At 33.8% G+C, this 19,602-nt stretch overlaps 1 protein-coding gene across 4 annotated transcripts in view; it reads right to left on the reverse strand.

Annotated features, from left to right (window-relative positions):
• The window catches only part of LOC132659055 (probable ubiquitin carboxyl-terminal hydrolase FAF-X), a 140,898-nt gene that overhangs the window by 77,672 nt on the left and 43,624 nt on the right, over positions 1–19,602 (reverse strand). For 2 of the 4 annotated variants that reach the window (XM_060408678.1, XM_060408676.1), the window contains exons 7-14: positions 18,371–18,486; positions 17,922–18,173; positions 17,708–17,846; positions 14,282–14,434; positions 12,942–13,046; positions 4,605–4,811; positions 3,397–3,533; positions 1,509–1,642 (exon numbers count right to left, since the gene is read on the reverse strand). In XM_060408678.1, coding sequence (XP_060264661.1) covers positions 1,509–1,642; positions 3,397–3,533; positions 4,605–4,811; positions 12,942–13,046; positions 14,282–14,434; positions 17,708–17,846; positions 17,922–18,173; positions 18,371–18,486 — 1,243 coding nt within the window. Of the gene's footprint in view, positions 1–1,508; positions 1,658–3,396; positions 3,534–4,604; positions 4,812–12,941; positions 13,047–14,281; positions 14,435–17,707; positions 17,847–17,921; positions 18,174–18,370; positions 18,487–19,602 lie in introns of all 4 variants that reach the window. The other 2 variants (XM_060408677.1, XM_060408675.1) reach the window with 1 other exon arrangement.

Consider the following 19,602-nt stretch of genomic DNA (forward strand, 5'->3'; position numbering starts at 1 on the left):
TTCATGCACTAGAGAAGGAAATGGCAACCCACTTCGATGTTCTTGCCTGAAGAATCCCAGGGACGAGGGAGCCTGGTGGGCTGCCGTCTACAGGGTCGCACAGAGTTGGACACGACTGAAGTGACTCAGCAGCAGTAGCAGCATGTAGGAGGACTTTAACTGAAGAATAGGTGAAGAGAACTACATGCAAATTTCTTATGTATGTTGCTGATTTGGGGTACTTTTGCTAGAGAAAATGAACAATATAGTTTTATGCCTACAGCGTCTTTCCCATCCTAACATTCTGCTAATAATTAAGTTTGGTATCTAATAAATACATTGAGTGGGACCATTTTAGTACCTGATTCTTTGATTGCTTTTCTAGCACTAAGGCTAGAATGGACAGATAAGTAAAATATGATATAATTCAGTGTGATCATTCAGGTTATTTAAAGAGTGACTGAATTTTTCCAACAGGCTTATGTACCTTATATGGATGAGTATGTATTAGCAACGCTTGTCTACAAACACTGAATTACTTAACTACACTACACTCTACAAGCATTAAAGTTAGACACATACACAGTCTATCATTCTACTCCAATGATGAGTTATTACAAATATCCATACTTTTGTGTGAAAAACTAAATGTGTGACTGAATTTTACACACCCTAATTCATCTTGTTAATTGAGCAGGACTTTCATTTCAACACTAAGCTAATCCTATCTTCAACAATGAACAAGGGCAAGTTTTTCTCCTTCATACTCAAATATAAAAAACTGCATCTACAATGTGGCTAAGGTTTTATTTATCCTAAAAATCTGGTATTATACTATAGAGGCAGAAGTTAACAGAGTGTTCTGTGCTCCAGCAGAGTGTTTCTGATAAATTGTGAAATAAATTAACAGTGGAATTAGTGTCTAAAGCATTAAAAAGGCAGCCTCACATAGACCAAACACTGAAAAGTTTTGTGAAAACCACAGAAAATTTTATCCATAGAAAATTTAAATAATTTATTATTATGAGAACCAGCGAAACATAGAGATCACTAATCCAGTAACATTTTAATCAAGATGTTTAAAGAACTGAAAACATCAATTTAACTAAAAACAACTTATACATATAAACAATCGGCTTGGACAAAATGGGCAATAGGAAAATTAGTTTTTCTTGTAAAGCAGTTACAAGTGAAAGCAGTTAAGAAAGAAAAAGTTTAAAAGGAGTACACCCAGAATGTAATAACCACAACAACTTATAGGTAACAACTTATAAAATTAACAACTTTATCTATAAGTACAAGATAAAGTTCCAAAGTACAAAAGGAAAGAAATCAATTTAACAAAGATGAGCAGGAAGACAGACAAGCACCTGTCAAAGAGCCCTGTAAAGCTTGTAAACCTATTCACTTCCATTTCTTCATCCTTTTAAAAATGTGTCATATCTAATTATATTAACATGAGGACAAACAAAATATAGAGAAGAAGGCCATGTTGACCCCAAAAACTAATTTCAGTCCGTAATACATACCTCTAGCATATAGTCGTGTGCTATCCATGTAAGTTGCAAGGTTTTCTGCTACCAAAGTAACTAAGGCATGATTGTGCTGAAGCTGACTGATTAAATCATGACGATAAAATACATGGGGACTTCGCTGAGATTGACTAAAACGAGAAGAACTTAACAGTATAATCAGGCAAATGAACACTGCTATAAGCTTATAGATATTAATTTCTAACTATTACTTTTAAAAGGTTAAAATATTTTAACCTAAGTTGTTATAAACTTAGTCAACAGTCTCCTTTATAAGTACAAAACATTAAGGAATCTGAGAATACCTATGGCCTCAAAACATAAATATTTATTCTAATGCTTTTACTTGAAAACTATCTATCAGTATTCTCCACTTCACCCAAGATACTAATCTTACATGATACTGATGTCAAAGCACAACTACTGTGGAGTTAGCTGCAAATTTACATTATCAAGGATATTAGCCATGGAGGTTCACTCTAGTACACTGTATTTGTAGCCAGACTTGCCTATGGATACCACCAGAAAGATACCTAGTTCCCTTCTGGTTTTGCATTTTCAACAAAATCAATCAACTGTCACATCGTTATACATCTACTGACCAAATGATAAGTCAGCAGAGTATAGTACTGCATATATAAGCAATATAAAAAAGGATATGTCTGATAAAAGACGAAAGGTATGTATGAATGTGAGATCAAACAATAAAGATACAGCCTCACAAGTAAGTATTATTACACTATTTCAATATTTCCTACAGTTATTTATCTCCATAGAATTTCCTAATTTCATGTAATTATTTCACCATTAGGGGGGCAAAAAAGATTAAAAATACAACTTGAAAAATATAAAAGCAGCATCAAATAAGTCTTTTAAACAGAAATCCTGTTTATATACATAATCACAACAAGTCTTAAGTTATAAAGGATCTTGGCAATCACAATACAAGAAAAATATTTTTAAATGTTGGAGAAGCATTCTTAGATCACACAGCTGGAGTAATCACACAACTCAGTCAACACTGGAGTTCACTAACAGGAGTTCTGATTGTACTGTGAGTATTCCTGCCACTGCAATGAGCTTTCTAAATGCTACTTCTTCTCTCCTCTCATTAACTCAACATATATTGCAAGAATATAAAAGGATAAATTATTGTAATAACTTTGCATCAAGTAACTTAATATCAATATTCACATATGATAACTTAGCATCATATAATAATTTAGCATCAAGTACAAATGCAAAAAATTAGCTATTTAAGAAAATCTAGCCAAAATAGAATAAAAAATATCTTTTAATAAAGACTGATCAAAAAATAAATAAAGACTGGTCTTCTATAATTTATCTCATTTAGTTTTATCTTTGAGAATTAACTATTAAAAATTCAAGAAAATGTAAAACCCTGCCACACCAATTTAGAAAATGCTATTCACTAGTATGAAATTTAAAATTAATTTTTAGGAAATACTGAGAATATATCAGAGTAGACCAGTTAAGAATATATTAAAGACTGCATGAAACACAATCATATGGAACTAAGAATGTGTATAAAGCCAAGGAAGGGGGAATTGGCAGACAAGGTTAAGATGAAATAAGAAGGGAGATAAAGAAAGCCCAGCCCATGATAATATCTGGAATATCTGCTGGAATTGGGATAATTCTGAACTAAGTGCGAAGGCAGTATCTTAATTCATACTTAACTGCTACATAAACTGGATAAATTAACTGTCACTAAATATAAAGGAAAATACAATCAAGAAATCTTAACTTCATTAAGCTTACTGTTTTCCCACTCTCATTTTTGTTAAAATCTGCTATTACTGATACACTGTTTTCAACATAAGGTAAATAAAAATAAAATAATTTTCTGAAGTAAAAGCCTTACCTTAAATTCTGAGGTGCTTCCCCAAACAAACTACAAATTTCTCTTATTTGTTTCAGCGCAGGAATTACCCATTTGTCATTTGTGCGAAGTTCTTCAATAAAGCGATCTATCCACTGGATCTTTTGTGTGTCTCGATCCTTATACACACACAAAATTATGGTTTAAAGACCAATGTTCAAAATAAATCTACCTCCAAATTACTTTGAGAATAAAAAGTAGAAAAACTTTTAAGCTAAGCCTCATAAAAATGATGTAATTTTAATAATCTAATGAAATAAAACACTTTCACTATGTTTTTCATTTGAACTTATCACATGAATTCTAAACTGTAAAGAACTACTATGGAGTCAGTGTTCCATGGATCCAGATATATCTGCAATATGGTATATTCTAAGCCCATGAACATTAACAAAAAATCTGACTTTTAAAACACTGAAGCACTGTGAGCACTGAATTTTAACTGTTTTATAAAGTTCTTAATAATAAAAGGCAAAACATACAATCTCAAGTATTACTATATGTGCGTGTAATCTTGGTCTATTTTTTTTCTAAAAAGGTCAACAAACACCACTTTTTCCTAAGAATAAAAAGAAATCAACACACAAACAGAATGGAAGAGGAAAATAATTACATGAATGGAAAACAGGCACATGTTTTCACAGAAAGGAAACTTTTAAATGTTGAACAATGTAGTATGGTAAGTTTGTTTCTAAAAATCTGGTATAATTTACGGGTTAGTCCTTTTATCTATGACTTTAGTAAACTTACATTCGTAAGATAAATGCAGGGAAGCTGTTATGACTTGCTAACAAGGAAAACCTCTGTTTTTGAGCAAACTTGTAAAAACAAGCAAAACCTGTTTTGAGCAAAACAATCTAATTATCCTTACTTTCAAAGTAATAATTGGTTTTAGTGAATCACAACTTCATTTGAGCATCATCAGTATTATTTTATAATGAGTTAATAATATTATTATAATGAGTTTCATCTGTATAAACCCTCTAACAATATGCGAAAATGTTCAGTGAATGATGTAAGAATTTGTTGCGAAAAATGTTAGAGGAGGAAAGGACTTATATGACAATGTAAGTTAAGACAATCCTTAAATATTACTCGTGGAATGATTGAATAATGGAATTATTCTGTAACAAAGATATCCTATTTGTGGGGAAAAGTCAGGAAAAAAGAGCAAAGAAGCACTCACATACCTGGGAACAACTATAATCTAGTATTTTTATGTGGGCACTGAGAGCTAGGTCCATGATGTCTACAGGCACATCGTCACTATGAGCCAGATTCCAAAGAAGGTTCAACACTTTGTGTGCCATCACACCATCTTTATCATCTTCTGCAAGACGTCGTATCAACTCTAGCAGCTTTTCACGTTGCTTTTTACTTGCATTTGTCCAACTTGCCTAGGAAAAAAAAAATCACATCAATATCAGTTTAGACATGTATTATTAGGTCATAACAGCTTTATACATGACTCTAATAAATTACGGTCAATTCACTACACCCACATATACACACCAAGAACACAATTTACTTCCCATTTGAGGAAACAGTATTCAAAAAGAAGATTAAATAGCAGAAGCAGCAAAATCTCTGTTTATACTTGACTTCTACCACTGCAGACTTTTAAATTATATAATAAAAAGATGGAAAAAGATACCTAATACATTAAGGAAAAAGATACAAAATACATTAAGAGATTCTAAAACTCAACAACAGAACACCCTAGTTCAAAAATGGGCAAAGAACTTAAGAGATATTTCTCCAAAGAAGATATAAATGTACCACGAGCACACGAAAGATGGTCAACACCACTGATTAGAGAAATGCAAATCAAATTACAATGGGGAACTACTTCATATGTATAAGCATGGCTGTTTTCAGAAATACAAAATAACAACTATCAACAAGAATGTGGAACATTTGTGTATTGCTGGTGTAAATGTAAAATGGTACAGCTGCTACAGAAAATAGTACACTAGTTTCTCAAAAAATTAAAAATAGAACTACCACATGATCCAGCACTTCCACTTCTGTGCATGTATGCAAAAGAACTGAAAGCAAGGTCTCAAACTGACATTTCTAAACCCACAGTCACAACACCATTTTAATTCACAACAGCTAAATGTGGAAACAATCCACGTGTCCATCTATGGAAGAATGCATAATCAAATGTGGCATATCCATATCATGAAAAATTATTCACTTAAAAAGTAAAAAAACTGATATATACTACAAAATGCATGAATCTTGAGGACATGACAGTCAGCGAAATACACCAGATACTAAAAGTCAAGTATTATATGATTCCACTTGGATTAGCTACCTAGAGCAGTAAAAATCATACATATGAAATTAGCAGGGTCGTTTCCAGCTCAGAATGGGTGGTTCTTGTTTACTCTGGGTACAGTATATCAGAAAAACAACAGAGAAGACAGTGAAATAAAAACTTGGCAGTCTCGAAGAATCTAACATACTTCCAGTATTAGAACAAGGCAAAAAGAAAAATACACAGATTACTAAAATTAAAAATATAACAAATATATCACTATCCAGGCTGCAGAAAGGATAATAGGGAATAAGAAACAACACAACAAACATAAACTTGACAATTTATATGATATGAACTACACGACTGAAAAAAACACAAATTACTACAACTCATACAACATAAAATAACTGTAGCAGAATTAATGAAAAATTAAATTCATAATTTACAAATTTCCAGAAACAAACCAATAGACCAAGACAGTTTCATGGAAGATTTCTACCTAGCACTTTTATCACTGTACATAAATTCTTCCAGTAAAGAGGAGAACACAATTTCCCATTTATTTTACAGAAGAATACCTTGATGTACACACACACCACACTACAGACCAACCCCTCATGAATACAGATTTGTATTTCCTCAACATAATACCAGAAACTGGAATTCAGAAACAATAGAGTAATAGGATATGACCATCGGCAAGGGAGGGATGGATTGCTGATTCAATATAGGAAAAATAATTACTATAACCCACTACATTAACAATAAGAAAGAAGAACAATCATATTAATAAATACAGAAAAAAATCTGACAAAATTTAACATCTATTTATGACAGAAATACTGAGAAAAAAGAAACGGAGTAGAACTTTCTCAATTCTGATGAAAGACATCTTAAAAAACAGTTATCATTATTATTAGTGAAACATGAATATTTTTTCTCTTTAATATCTGTCGAAGGCAATGCTGGATAAGAAATTCTAGATATAAGGGAAGAATAAAACATTCATTTAGGAAAAAATAAGAAAAAAACATGAAGATCATATGATTTTATATGTAAAAAAATCTTAAGTTCAGAGGAGGAAATTTAAAGACTACTGTATTTAAGATCACAGAATGTAAGTATACATAACAGATTATTTCTATATAGTAGTGATCAATTTATGAATATCAGAAATATTGGAATATCTATAACTGCTTCAGAAAATATATTTACATTCTTAAGTATAAAACATTGTTACAGGGTTCAGAAGCAGAAGAAGGAACTCAGCGTTCTAATGAAAAGCAATATGGTTTTCATGGAACAGAAGACTGAAGATAGCAAAAATATTAAGTCTCCCTAAATTGATACACAGGTTTAATATATTTGAAAAATCCCAGCAATATTTTCACTGTATCAGACAAAAACTGTGCTAATATTTTACATGTAAAGACAAAGGAAATAGAATATATAATTTTGAATAAAGACAAATATAATGAGAGGAATCTCTGTCCCTGACTGCAAAATTGATATGTAAACACTAAGAAAAGCTGTAATATTGATAGGGACAGAAAATGACACAAAACAGAGAACCTAGAAACAGTACCCTACAAATATACCCAATTGATATTTGACAAAGATGCAAAAGTAATCTAACGCAGGCAAGAAGAAAGATAGTTTTTCTCGCATGGTAAAAGAGCTGAACATACATAGGGAACCAAAAACCAAAACAAACACACGAAAAGAATCTGCACGACAATCAAAATCCCTCTCATCTAACTCTCACAGAATTTAGAGCAAATGAATTAGACTTCACTATAAAATTACAGAAATTTCACAAAACACAATGCAGTACAAATTCTTTGGGATTTATGTGTAGTAAACAACTACCTGGCTGATGCTGAAAGTGTGATCCATTAAAAGGAAATCAATCAAACCTCATTAGAACAAATTCTGCTGTCAAAATATCCTCAGCTCAGTTCAGTTCAGTTAGTCAGTCGGGTCCAACTCTTTGCGACCCCATGATTTGCAGCACGCCAAGGCCTCCCTGTCCATCACCAACTCCAGAGTTCACTCAAACTCATGTCCCTCGAGTCAGTGATGCCATCCAGCCATCTCATCCTCTGTCATCCCCTTCTCCTCCTGCCCCCATCTCTTCCAGCATCAGAGTCTCTTCCAACTCTTCACATGAGATGGCCAAAGTACTGGAGTTTCAGCTTTAGCATCATTCCTTCCAAAGAACACCCAGGACAGATCTCCTTCAGAATGGACTGGCTGGATCTCTTTGCAGTCCAAGGGACTCTCAAGAGTCTTCTCCAACACCACAGTTCAAAAGCATCAATTCTTCGGTGCTCAGCCTTCTTCACAGTCTAACTCTCACATCCATACATGACCACTGAAAAAACCATAGCCTTGACTAGATGGAGCTTTGTTGGCAAAGTAATGTCTCTGCTTTTGAATATGCTATCTAAGTTGTTCATAACTTTCCTTTCAAAGAGTAAGCATCTTTTAATTTCATGGCTGCAGTCACCATCTGCAGTGATTTTGGAGCCCAGAAAAATAACTGTCTGACACTGTTTTCACTGTTTCCCCATCTATTTCCCATCTAGTGATGGGATCAGATGCCATGATCCTAGTTTTCTGAGTGTTGAGCTTTAAGCCAACTTTTTCACTCTCCTCTTTCACTTTCATCAAGAGGCTTTTTAGTTCCTCTTCACTTTCTGCCATAAGGGTGGTGTTATCTGCATACCTGAGGTTATTGATATTTCTCCTGGCAGTCTTGATTCCAGCTGTGCTTCTTCCAGTCCAGTGTTTCTCATGATGTTCTCTGCATATAAGTGAAATAAGCAGGGTGACAATATACAGGATTGATGTCCTCCTTTTCCTATTTGGAACTAGTCTGTTGTTCCATATCCAGTTCTAATTGTTCCTTCCGGACCTGATACCGGTTTCTCAAGAGGCAGGTCAGGTGGTCTGGTATTCCCATCTCTTTCAGAATTTTCCACAGTTTATTGTGATCCACACAGTCAAAGGCTTTGGCATAGTCAATAAAGCAGAAATAGATGTTTTTCTGGAACTCTCTTGCTTTTTCCATGATCCAGCAGATGTTGGCAATTTGATCTCTGGTTCCTCTCCCTTTTCTAAAACCAGCTTGAACATCTGGAAGTTCATGGGTCATGTATTGCTGAAGCCTGGCTTGGAGAATTTTGAGCATCGCTTTACTAGTGTGTAAGATGAGTGCAACTGTTCAGTAGTTTTAGCATTCTTTGGCATTGCCTTTCTTTGGGACTGGAATGTAAACTGACCTTTTCCAGTCCTGTAGCCCCTGCTGAGTTTTCCAAATTTGCTGGCATATTGAGTGCAGCACTTTCACAGCATCATCTTTAAGGATTTGAAATAGCTCAACTGGAATTCCATCACCTCTACTAGCTCTGTTTGTAGTGTTCTTTGGAAAGAATCATGCTAAAGCTGAAACTCCAGTACTTTGGCCATCTCATGTGAAGTGCTGACTCATTGGAGAAGTCTCTGATGCTGGGAGGGATTGGGGGCAGGAGAAGGGGACAACAGAGGATGAGATGGCTGGATGGCACCACCAATTCAATGGACATGAGTTTGGGTAAACTCTGGGAGTTGGTGATGGACAGGGAGGCCTGGCATGCTGCAATTCATGGGGTAGCCAAGAGTCAGACACGACTGAGCGAATGAACTGAACTGAACTGAACTACAGTTGCCTAACATAATCCTAGCTAATTTCTTTTAGGAAGCTGACAAACTAATGCTAAATTTTTAAGTCATTTCAAAAGACCTGAGAATAGCCAAAATGACTTTATAATTTTTTGAAGTTTGAAAAAAACTTCCTATAAAGTCGCACTAATCAATGTGGCATAACATATGCATTCACGAAAAATAAAACAAAGCCCCAAATAAATCCTTACAACTATGATCACATGATTTTAAACAAAAACCAGGATACTGCCATTAAAGAAAAAAAGAAAAAAAAAAAGTCTTTTAAACAAATGCTGGGAAAACAGAATAAATAATGCAGAAGAATGAACCTGGAACTCCACCTCACACTACACACAAAATATTATTCAAAACTTATTATAAGCTTAAAGATAAAAGCTAAAAACATTTTCAAAAATTGAGACTGCAGATAAAACAATAATTTCTTAAATATGAAACCAAAACTACAGACCCTTTGCACTTTTTGAATCCTCCCTCCAATAAATAAATAAACAAACTGAACTTCATCAAAATTTAATAACTCTTATCATAAATGGGTAAATCTTTAGAGAAAGAAAGTAGACTGCTGGTTTCCAGGGTGAGGAAGGGCAGAAAGAGAAATAATAGGAATGATGACTATGTTCTGTATTCTGACAAAAGCAGTGATTGCACAACACCATGAATGTACAAAATCTCACTGAATGATACACTTTATAATGGGTCTTTAGAACACTTCATTTAATATAAAATTCACAAGGACAAAAAAAAATTAACTTTGTGTCACAAAAATGACATCAAGAAAGTGAATAACTATCAAAAAGAAAATATTTGCAAATCATAATATAATAAGGGACTCTGTATACAATGTACAAGAAACTCGTAAATCAGAGACAAATATATGATTTAAAAGGGAATTTCTTAAAGATATAAAAATGACCACTAAATACATAAATACATCAGGGTCATCCCAGTGCACCAGCCCCAAGCATCCAGTATCGTGCATCAAACCTGGACTGGCGATTCATTTCATATATGATAATATACGTATTTCAATGCCATTCTCACAAATCATCCCACTCTTGCCCTCTCCCACAAAGTCCAGAAGACTGTTCTATACATATTGATTCTGCAAATCAGAACCACTGGGATATTACTTACCTCCACTAGTATGGTAAAGATAATAAAGACATACAAGGTAACCATACAGTCCACGTGTTTGGCTACTGAGTTAGCAAAAAAATGCTAATAAAACTGAGAAATACTGTTAAAACACTGACAAGAATCAAGCATCATATATACAAAGAAATTCTTAGGAGTCCAAAAAAAAAAAAAAAAAGAAAACAATCAAACAGGAAAAGCAAACAGGTCATATAAAAATATCTTCAGTCTTATTATTGACTAAGAAAAATTATGAAGACTAGTGCTTCAACGAGAAAGAATTTCAAACTTATGAGACTGTGAAAAAGTACCAATTATGTAACCACAGGACTGTAAATCAGTACAAACACACAGAAAACAAAAACTAAGAATTCCAGTAAGGAGTAACTATTTTAACTGAGGATATGTCAGGATCATTTAGTTACCAACTGTAAACAACTGCTAACAGACCCATACTCCGTGCTTCCTTTAAGGCATTTTTAGTAACATCTTTAAGACCCTGTATGCGAGACAGCAGAGACAATATGTATAGAACAGTCTTCTGGACTTTGTGGGAGAGGGCAAGGGTGGGATGATTTGCGAGAATGGCATTGAAACACGTATATTATCATATATGAAATGAATCGCCAGTCCAGGTTTGATGCATGATACCGGATGCTTGGGGCTGGTGCACTGGGATGACCCTGAGCGATAGGATGGGGAGGGAGGTGGGAGGGGAGACTCAGGATGAGGAACATATGTACACCTGTGGCAGATTCATGTCAATGTATGGCAAAACCAATACAATATTGTAATGTAATTACCCTCCTATTAAAATAAATATATTAAAAAAGAAAAAAAAAACAATGCAACACTATATGAATTATCACCTTGTTTATCAACCACTCAAAAACTAATGCTTCTTACTTAGTAACAGATGTTCAGTGAACACCTGGAAAGCCAAAGTAGCAATGCACTTTGGAATTGTGCATTAATGGAATAATGGAATACTCCATAACTGAATTACTACAATTATAGTCAGACCATCTTGAAAATCTTTGAATTCAAAGGAGACCTGATGCCGTTCCATTCTATGTCATCATGACTAGTATTTCCGACATAAATATTTCAGAAGTTTTCTCTGAAATTAAGTTTTAGAGCTTAATTTACAACTTCCCAATGGTTATTTTATGTTCAATGGTGAATCACTTCAATGGATTTTTTAAAAATATGTACAAAAGATTTCTTCACATTAGTGGATTCATCCACTAACAGCTCTGAATGTATTAATTTCACTGACATGTAGCATTCAACGATTAGGTTAGACCACATCTGATTTATCTTTTTACTATTCACAACATGTGAAACTTCCAACTTAGAATAAACAGAAATAATTCTAACAAACACATTATCAAACACGTATTGTGGAATATGTATGATTAGTTTCTCCAGAGAATACATTCATGAACATAAAAGCTCTGTTGTAGGACACAAGAACCTACATTTTAACAGATAATGCCAAATTGTTTTCTCAAGATGTTGTACCAACTTAAGGTATCACCTAAATGCAACAGTTATTTTCAGTAAGAAATCCTATAATTCTAAGGGATATGGTTACTAGAATATTCATTCAAGAACGATAAAATATGATTTTAATTTTAAGCTCTTGATCCCATAAATCCTCAATTTTAACAACTATAAATAAACATCATTTTCAAGTGCCCAAATATACCAGTGCCGATATATGACTCTCTTAAAACTTCTTTCTAAATCTTATTCCTATTTCCCTATATACATCAGCCCAGAACAAAACTGCTTTAGTGTCTTATTTGTCTCCACATTTGGTTCATGTTTCAGATAATATTTCCCTACATTTCTGTCATTTACATTAACCTGGAATAAAATCAGGACTTTGTGGAGGCTCAGGGAATGGGAATCTACCTGCCAACACAGAGAACATGGGTTCAATCCTTGCTCTGGGAAGATTCCCCACACCCAAAAGCCGCAACTACCCAAATACACACATTAGAACCCACAAGCCTGAAGGCTACGGACCTGGAGCCCAAGCTCCACAACAAGAGAAGTCATCAATAAGAAGTCCATGCAAAGCAACAAAGACCCAGTGAAGCCAACAATCAAACAAACAAACCCACAGTGGATGAAGATTAAAAATTTTTGAAAGAAAAAAGGCAAAATCAATAATTGGCAGAGGAAACTAAACCTAAAAGAAAAACAGCTATTTCTGTATTTGTGAAGAAAGTTATAATAAAAACTGTTAAATTCTGATTGGAACACATAAGAAACTAATTCTTTCTCAGAGATTCCTTAATAAAATTTGTTAGTAAGTATACTGGTCAACATAAAAGACATCTAACTAATTAAATCTAATTTGAAAATGGTACTTTACTATTTGCATCTCTACCTTAAAGCAATCAAAAAGATGATCAAGTTGTTCAGGAGAAAAATCCCAAGCCAACTTTGCCAGAAGGTCATGTACATTCTTTACTATGGCTTCATGTTTCCCTGCCTGGTGAAAAAAGCAAAATAACAGTATTTATTTATGATATAAATAAAATCAAACTCATATCACACAAATCTGAACAGAAATAGGAAACAACCTCTACTGCATCAACCTCTATTAGTTGGTAAAATACCTGCTTAATCTAGAGGTATAAATTAAATTCCAAACACTCTAAATGCTTTAAAGATGCCATTTATGTAAATAAATTTTATACTCAATTTCTTGATATAGGTAGTAATAAGCTCCAGGAATTCATAGGCAAGTTTATGACAGAATTTTTCAAAATAAAATTAAGAAAAAATAAGGCAAAATAATGGGAGTCTTTCAAAATTGAAACTTAAGTGCTCAATAATCGCAAATGAACATTTCATTGGGTTCTCTTTAAAATAAACTTTGTAATCCAGAGCTTACTAGTACTTACCACATGACCAATCAAGAACACTTGTCATGAGGTAACTGAACTATACATTAATAATTCAGAAACCAAAAATGTATTATCTCATGGAAATAATTCAGAAACCAATTATTTATCCTCACGGAAAGTTTAAATGTTCCAGGAATTTCCTGGTGGTTCAGTGGTTAAGAATCCCCTTATCAATTTAGATTCAATTCCTAATTCAGGAAGATCCCAATGCCACCGGGCAGTTAAGCCTGTGGGGCCACAATTACTGGCACCACATGCTGCAACTACTGAAGCCCATGTGCCTAGAGCCTGTGCTCCACAAGAAGAGAAGCCACTGCAATGAGAAACCCACTCATAGCAATAAGAGAATAGCCTCCAATCTCAGAAACTAGAGAAAGTCTGCACAGCAAAGAAGACCCAGTGCAGCCAAAAAAAAAGAGAAAATGTTTTAATGTTCTAGTATAATCATAAGTTTTTATAAGTAACATAGTAATACCACTCTTGTAACATTTTTTTCTTTACATAATTCAGAGAAAAATGTGAAATCTGTAACTTATAAACCTCACAGAAGATATAATTGTTGTAAATCTATACATTATATATAATTGTTATATAATGTACAATTACACCCTTTATGAGAGGGTGTCATAATGGGAGAAATTTATTTTTTAAATATTATTGGCTAAAAACAATTCTTTTAATTTTCAATAAAAATATTCTTGGCAAGATTTCTGTTTATATCAAGAAACTCACATACCATTACATAATGAGTACCACAAAATACTTAATTTTTAGTATTCTGCTTCTAAAAAATAAAACAGCATCTTAAATTCCTTACCTGTGCTGCCCAGATATTATCAAGATCTTGTAACGTAAGAGCTTTTTCTTTAATCACAAAACGAAGAATCTTCTCTAGCTTTTCTACATACTGAGGTTGATGAAGACTATCTCGCAAGACTATGGATAAGATATTGTTCTGCTGTATCCATTCCTAAATATAATACAAAATTTTATTTCAACACAGGAAGAAGCATTTTTTAAAAAGCGAAATAGGGAAAGAGAATTGGAAAAGGTGATCAAAAGGTATAAACTTACAGTTGTTAGATAAATAACCGCTGGGGATATAATGGACAACAGTGATGATGACTAGAGTTAACACCACTGTAGAGTTTACTTTAAAGTTAAGACATCAGATCATATGTCTCATCAAAAGGACAAAAAAAATTTCTTTAAGCAACAGTGGATGCCAACTAAATTTGTTATAGCCACTTGATAATATGTTAAGAAAGTCATTATACAGTATAGAGTTAACTTACATACAGTGCCATGTGTCAGAAGAGTGTGTTCATTATTAAAGGACAGAAACAGCAAGGACCTAACAGAAGCAGAAGAGATTAAGAAAAGGTACAGTAACCCTTACAGGAGTGATGTTCTGCACCCTGAAGCTGCCAGTGTAAATGGGGCTATGTATGTCAGCCTCCCACCACCCTATGTCTCTCTATTAAGTAACTTGATTCTGGATTAGACAAATAAAGTTGTTATCCATTTTAAAAAAAATAAAAGAGGTGGCAAGAATACACAGAAGAACTATACAAAACAGACTGTCATGACCCAGATAACCACAACAACGTGGTCATTCACCTAGAGTCAGACTTCCTAGAGTGAAGTCAAGTGGGCCTCAGGAAACATTACTATGAACAAAGCTAGTGGAGGTGATGGAATATCAGCTGAGCTATTTCAAATCCTGTAGGATCATGTGGTTAAAGGGCTGCACACAATACACCAGCAAATTTGGAAAACTCAGCAGTGAACACAGGACTGGAAAAGGTCAGTTTCCAATCACAAAGAAAGGCAATGCCAAAGAATGTACACACTACCACACAACTGCGCTCAATTCAACACTACCAAGGTAATGAGCAAAATCCTTCAAGCTACACTTCATCAGTATGTGAACTGAGAACTTCAAGGTTTACAAGCTGGATTTCGAAAAGGAAGAAGAATCACATATCAAACTGCTAACATCCATTGAATCCCAGAAAACACAAGGGAATTCCAAGAAAATATCTACTTTTGCTTCACTGACTTTATTACATCTTTTGCTTGTGTGGAACACTACCAACTGGAAAATTATCTTAGAGATGGGAATACCAGAACACCCTGCGTATCTCCTAGAAACCTGTATGCAGGGCAAGAAGTAACAGTTACAACCAGACATGAAACAACAGATTAATTCAAAAGTGGTAAGGAATAGGTCAAGGCTGTATACTGTCACCCTGCTTATTTAACTTATATGCAGAATACATCATAAGAAATGCCGGGCTAGATGAAACACAAGTTCAAATCAAGATTGCTGGGAGGAATATCAACAACCTCAGATACACAGATGACACCACCCTAATGGCAAAAAGTAAAGAGTAACTCAAGAAACTCTTGATGAAGGTGAAATAGAAAGGGGAAAAGCTGGCTTAAAACAACATTCAAAAACCTACAATCATAGTATCCAGTCCCACTTCATAGCAAATAGATGGGGGAAAAATGGAAACAGTGACCGACTTTATTTTCTTAGGCTCCAAAAATCACTGTGGATGGAGACCACAGCAGCAAAATTAAAAGACACTTGTTTCTTGGAAGAAAAGCTATGACAAACCTACACAACATATGAAAAAGCAGAAACATCACTTTGCCAACAAAGATCCATACAAAGCTATAGTTTTTCAAGCAAGTCATGTACAGATATGAGAGTGGGACCATACAGAAGCCTGAGTGCTGAAGAACTGATGATTTCAAACTGTGGTGTTAGAGAATTTGAGTCACTAGGAACACCAAAGAGATCAAACCAGTCAATTCTAAAATAAACCAACCTGAATACTCTTTGGAAGGACTGATGCTGAACCTGAAGCTCCGATACCCTGATGCAAAGAGCTGACTCACTAGAAAAGACACTGATGCTGGAAAGGACTGGAAGGTAAAAAGAGAAGGGGACAACCGAGGATAAGATGGCTGGATGGCATCACCAACTCAATGGATATGAATTTGAGCAAACTCAGGAAAACAGTGAAGGACAGGGGAGCCTGGGGTGCTGCAGTCCATGTGGTCGAAAGAGTCGGACATGACTTAGTGACTAAATGACAGCAGTAATTTAATATTAAAATAACTCTACAGGATCCAATTTTAAACATAAGCATTCCCAGATATGTGCTAAATATACAATTATATCTCATTAATGTAATGTGCTTATTGTTATTTTAATATAAATTCATTAAAAACTATATTACATAAAAGCAGAAAATCTACTTTTTTCACATACAGAAAATGCTCCTAAAAATACAAGAGAGAAAACACTTTTCAACTATCTTCAGAGAGCAGTAAATGTTGTATTTACAATCTGCCTTAGATTATTTTACAAATAAATCAAAAAGGCTACATAGCAATGACAAATGGCTCCAAGAGTTTTTGAACACTTAGTTTCTTCATCTCTCAAAAACTGGTAACAAGCCTACTCAATATTTTGAGTAGTCAATGCTCAACATCTCAAGGCAAGCAAATTGCATATAGGAATGGTGACCCCCCCAACACTGAAAGTGAACCTGGCTCTAGGTTATATACGCTTCTCAGTATAACCAAATGCCTTCAAATTATCTATTAGCAAATTTTAATTATTTCCACAAGAAAAATGAAGATTCTGTTAAGGCAGAGGTTGTTCTTTACAGATATACACATCCAATGCTGGCACAGAATATGCATTCAAAAAATATTACTGAGTAATTTATCATTACAACTTACTAGATCCTACTCATTTAACCCAAAAATGTATAGAAGTATCTATGGTGTATCAATGTCAAGATGATGCTGAAATAGGTATTTTAAAAACAAAGTTCATAAAAATCATGCTACTTGTCAAAATTTTATTCTTTTAATTATCATCTGCTTTTTAAAACTTCTAAATTGAACTGGCAAATTATCACCACACCAATTCATTACTAGATCTAGATTCCATATACACCAATCCCTTCTAAAGATCACCTTTATTCACGTCATTCCAACCAACACATCAAACTATATACTTGCATCATAAGTTAGCCTACCATTCCTAACAATGAATCATTTGCTATTACTACTATAAACAAGTTTTAGTATTTAATAGTCCATATTTAAGTCAATCTCCTAATATCAGAGTTAATTTTGTTGTTGTTACTTCTAACAGTAACAGGTGGTAATTTTCCATAAGCAGATACTTATTCACAAAAGAAGCAAAGGGACTTACTGCCATTCTTTCAGCTGTCAGCCATTCTTCCTCTTCAGGATTACCATGCCGATGAGTATAATATGATACACTAGAAATCACCTTGTTAATTTCATTCAAGGCATTCATCTTCCCATTAAAAGAAGAAATTTGCAACAATCTACAAGAAAAATTTGGATTGACTATCACTGTACAAAACTAAGCAAGTAATTATTTACAGAGGAAGGTATCTTACCTGAGTATCATTTTCAACCTAAAAATTTCTAAATTTTTCACAGTTTCTTCTTGGTCTGGAATCCTTGAAGCTAAATTCTTCAGAGACTTAATAATCATTGAAAGGGCATCATTTTTAGTTTCATTCTTTGCTTCTTTCTTCAGCTCTTCATCAGTTAAATTTTCTAAAAATTGTGGAACTGTTTCTATAATTGGAATAAAGTACTTTTTCACTGTATGTTGATTGAGAAACTCATAGCATTGCCCAAATGGTCTGAAATAAGAAAAAAAACATTTCTGAAATATCATAGACTTTTACAAAAACTTAAATCCTGAACTAATTTCAACACTTAAATTTTTTAACATTTGAAAATAAGAAAAAAGCAGAGTAGAATTTGGAAACAATTATTTTCAAGGTACTAAACTACATTTCTATAGTACAATGAATATTAATTTTTCAAAATAACTTACTTAATAAGAGCTGCAATTATCTGAACATTTAATGCTGATCCATTAATAAAACGATCATGCAAAATCTGGAACCCATTTAATACGCCAAATTTATTGATGAGATCCACTAGCCAACCCTGCAATACAAATGATTTAAGAAAAATGTTAAAAGTTAGTATTAGAAATAGCTTTGTTTGAAGTAAGTCATAAACAGGACATTTCAATAAAATAAATACACAGTTGTACTTTAAAAGAACACAAACTATTTCTGTGAAATATTTCTGTGAAACAGTCACAGATATATTTCAGAGATCTGTTCTGTGTATAGCTTGAGCCAGAAGCAGCACGGGTTTAATTTACAAAGTAATTCCTAATTCATGGCTGATATTTATTCACATCCCATAGGTCTGGTAAAGAGGAATTATGACTGCCAAAACACACTAATGAAACTGTCTGAAGCCAAAGAAAAGGAGATAGAAAAGAGAAAACTATAACTCTTCACACATAAGAGATCCTCACTGCTTTAAGAAATCCTGTCATCAGACGCTTGCTCAACAGAATCAAATCTACAATTAGTAAGGATATTAAATGTATGAGGCCAACATTAGTGTGACACCAAAGCTAAGCAAAGACTGTAAGGAAACTGCCCTCAATGATATACTAGCAATCAAATTTTTCATCATATTAAATGTATGACATACACAAACCATGTCAATGCAAACAAAAAATCCACAATCATGAAGAAAGTTAATTGGACAAAATTCAACACTTCATCATGACAAAAACACTCAACAAAATAAAAATACAAGGAAACTGCCTCAGCATAATAAGGGCCAAATAAAAACCCAGAGTAAAGATGAAACTCAATGGTGAAATACTGAAAGCTTTTCCTCAAAGTTCAGGAACGAACAGGGATGTTTGTTTTCATTAATCTGTTCAACATATCACTGAAGTCCCAGCCATAGACATTAAGCAAAAAAAGAAATGAGGGACATCCAAAGTTACTAAGAAAACAGTGAAACTAACTCTACATAGAGACTGCATGTCATTTTATAGGGATTCTGTACCGTTATGCATTAATTTGATACTCTATTTTAATGAGCATGACAGTGTACATATGCACACTAAAGGTATGTCCTGCAGTTTCTAATGCTAATGTCTTCCATATATTTCATCATTAATTAAAATAAATATAGTCAAATAGCCTTTGAGACAGTAAAAGGCCATTAAGGTAATGCTTAAGCCACCAAGAC

Source organism: Ovis aries, chromosome Y, assembly GCF_016772045.2.
Source record: "Ovis aries strain OAR_USU_Benz2616 breed Rambouillet chromosome Y, ARS-UI_Ramb_v3.0, whole genome shotgun sequence".
Taxonomy (NCBI): domain Eukaryota; kingdom Metazoa; phylum Chordata; class Mammalia; order Artiodactyla; family Bovidae; genus Ovis; species Ovis aries.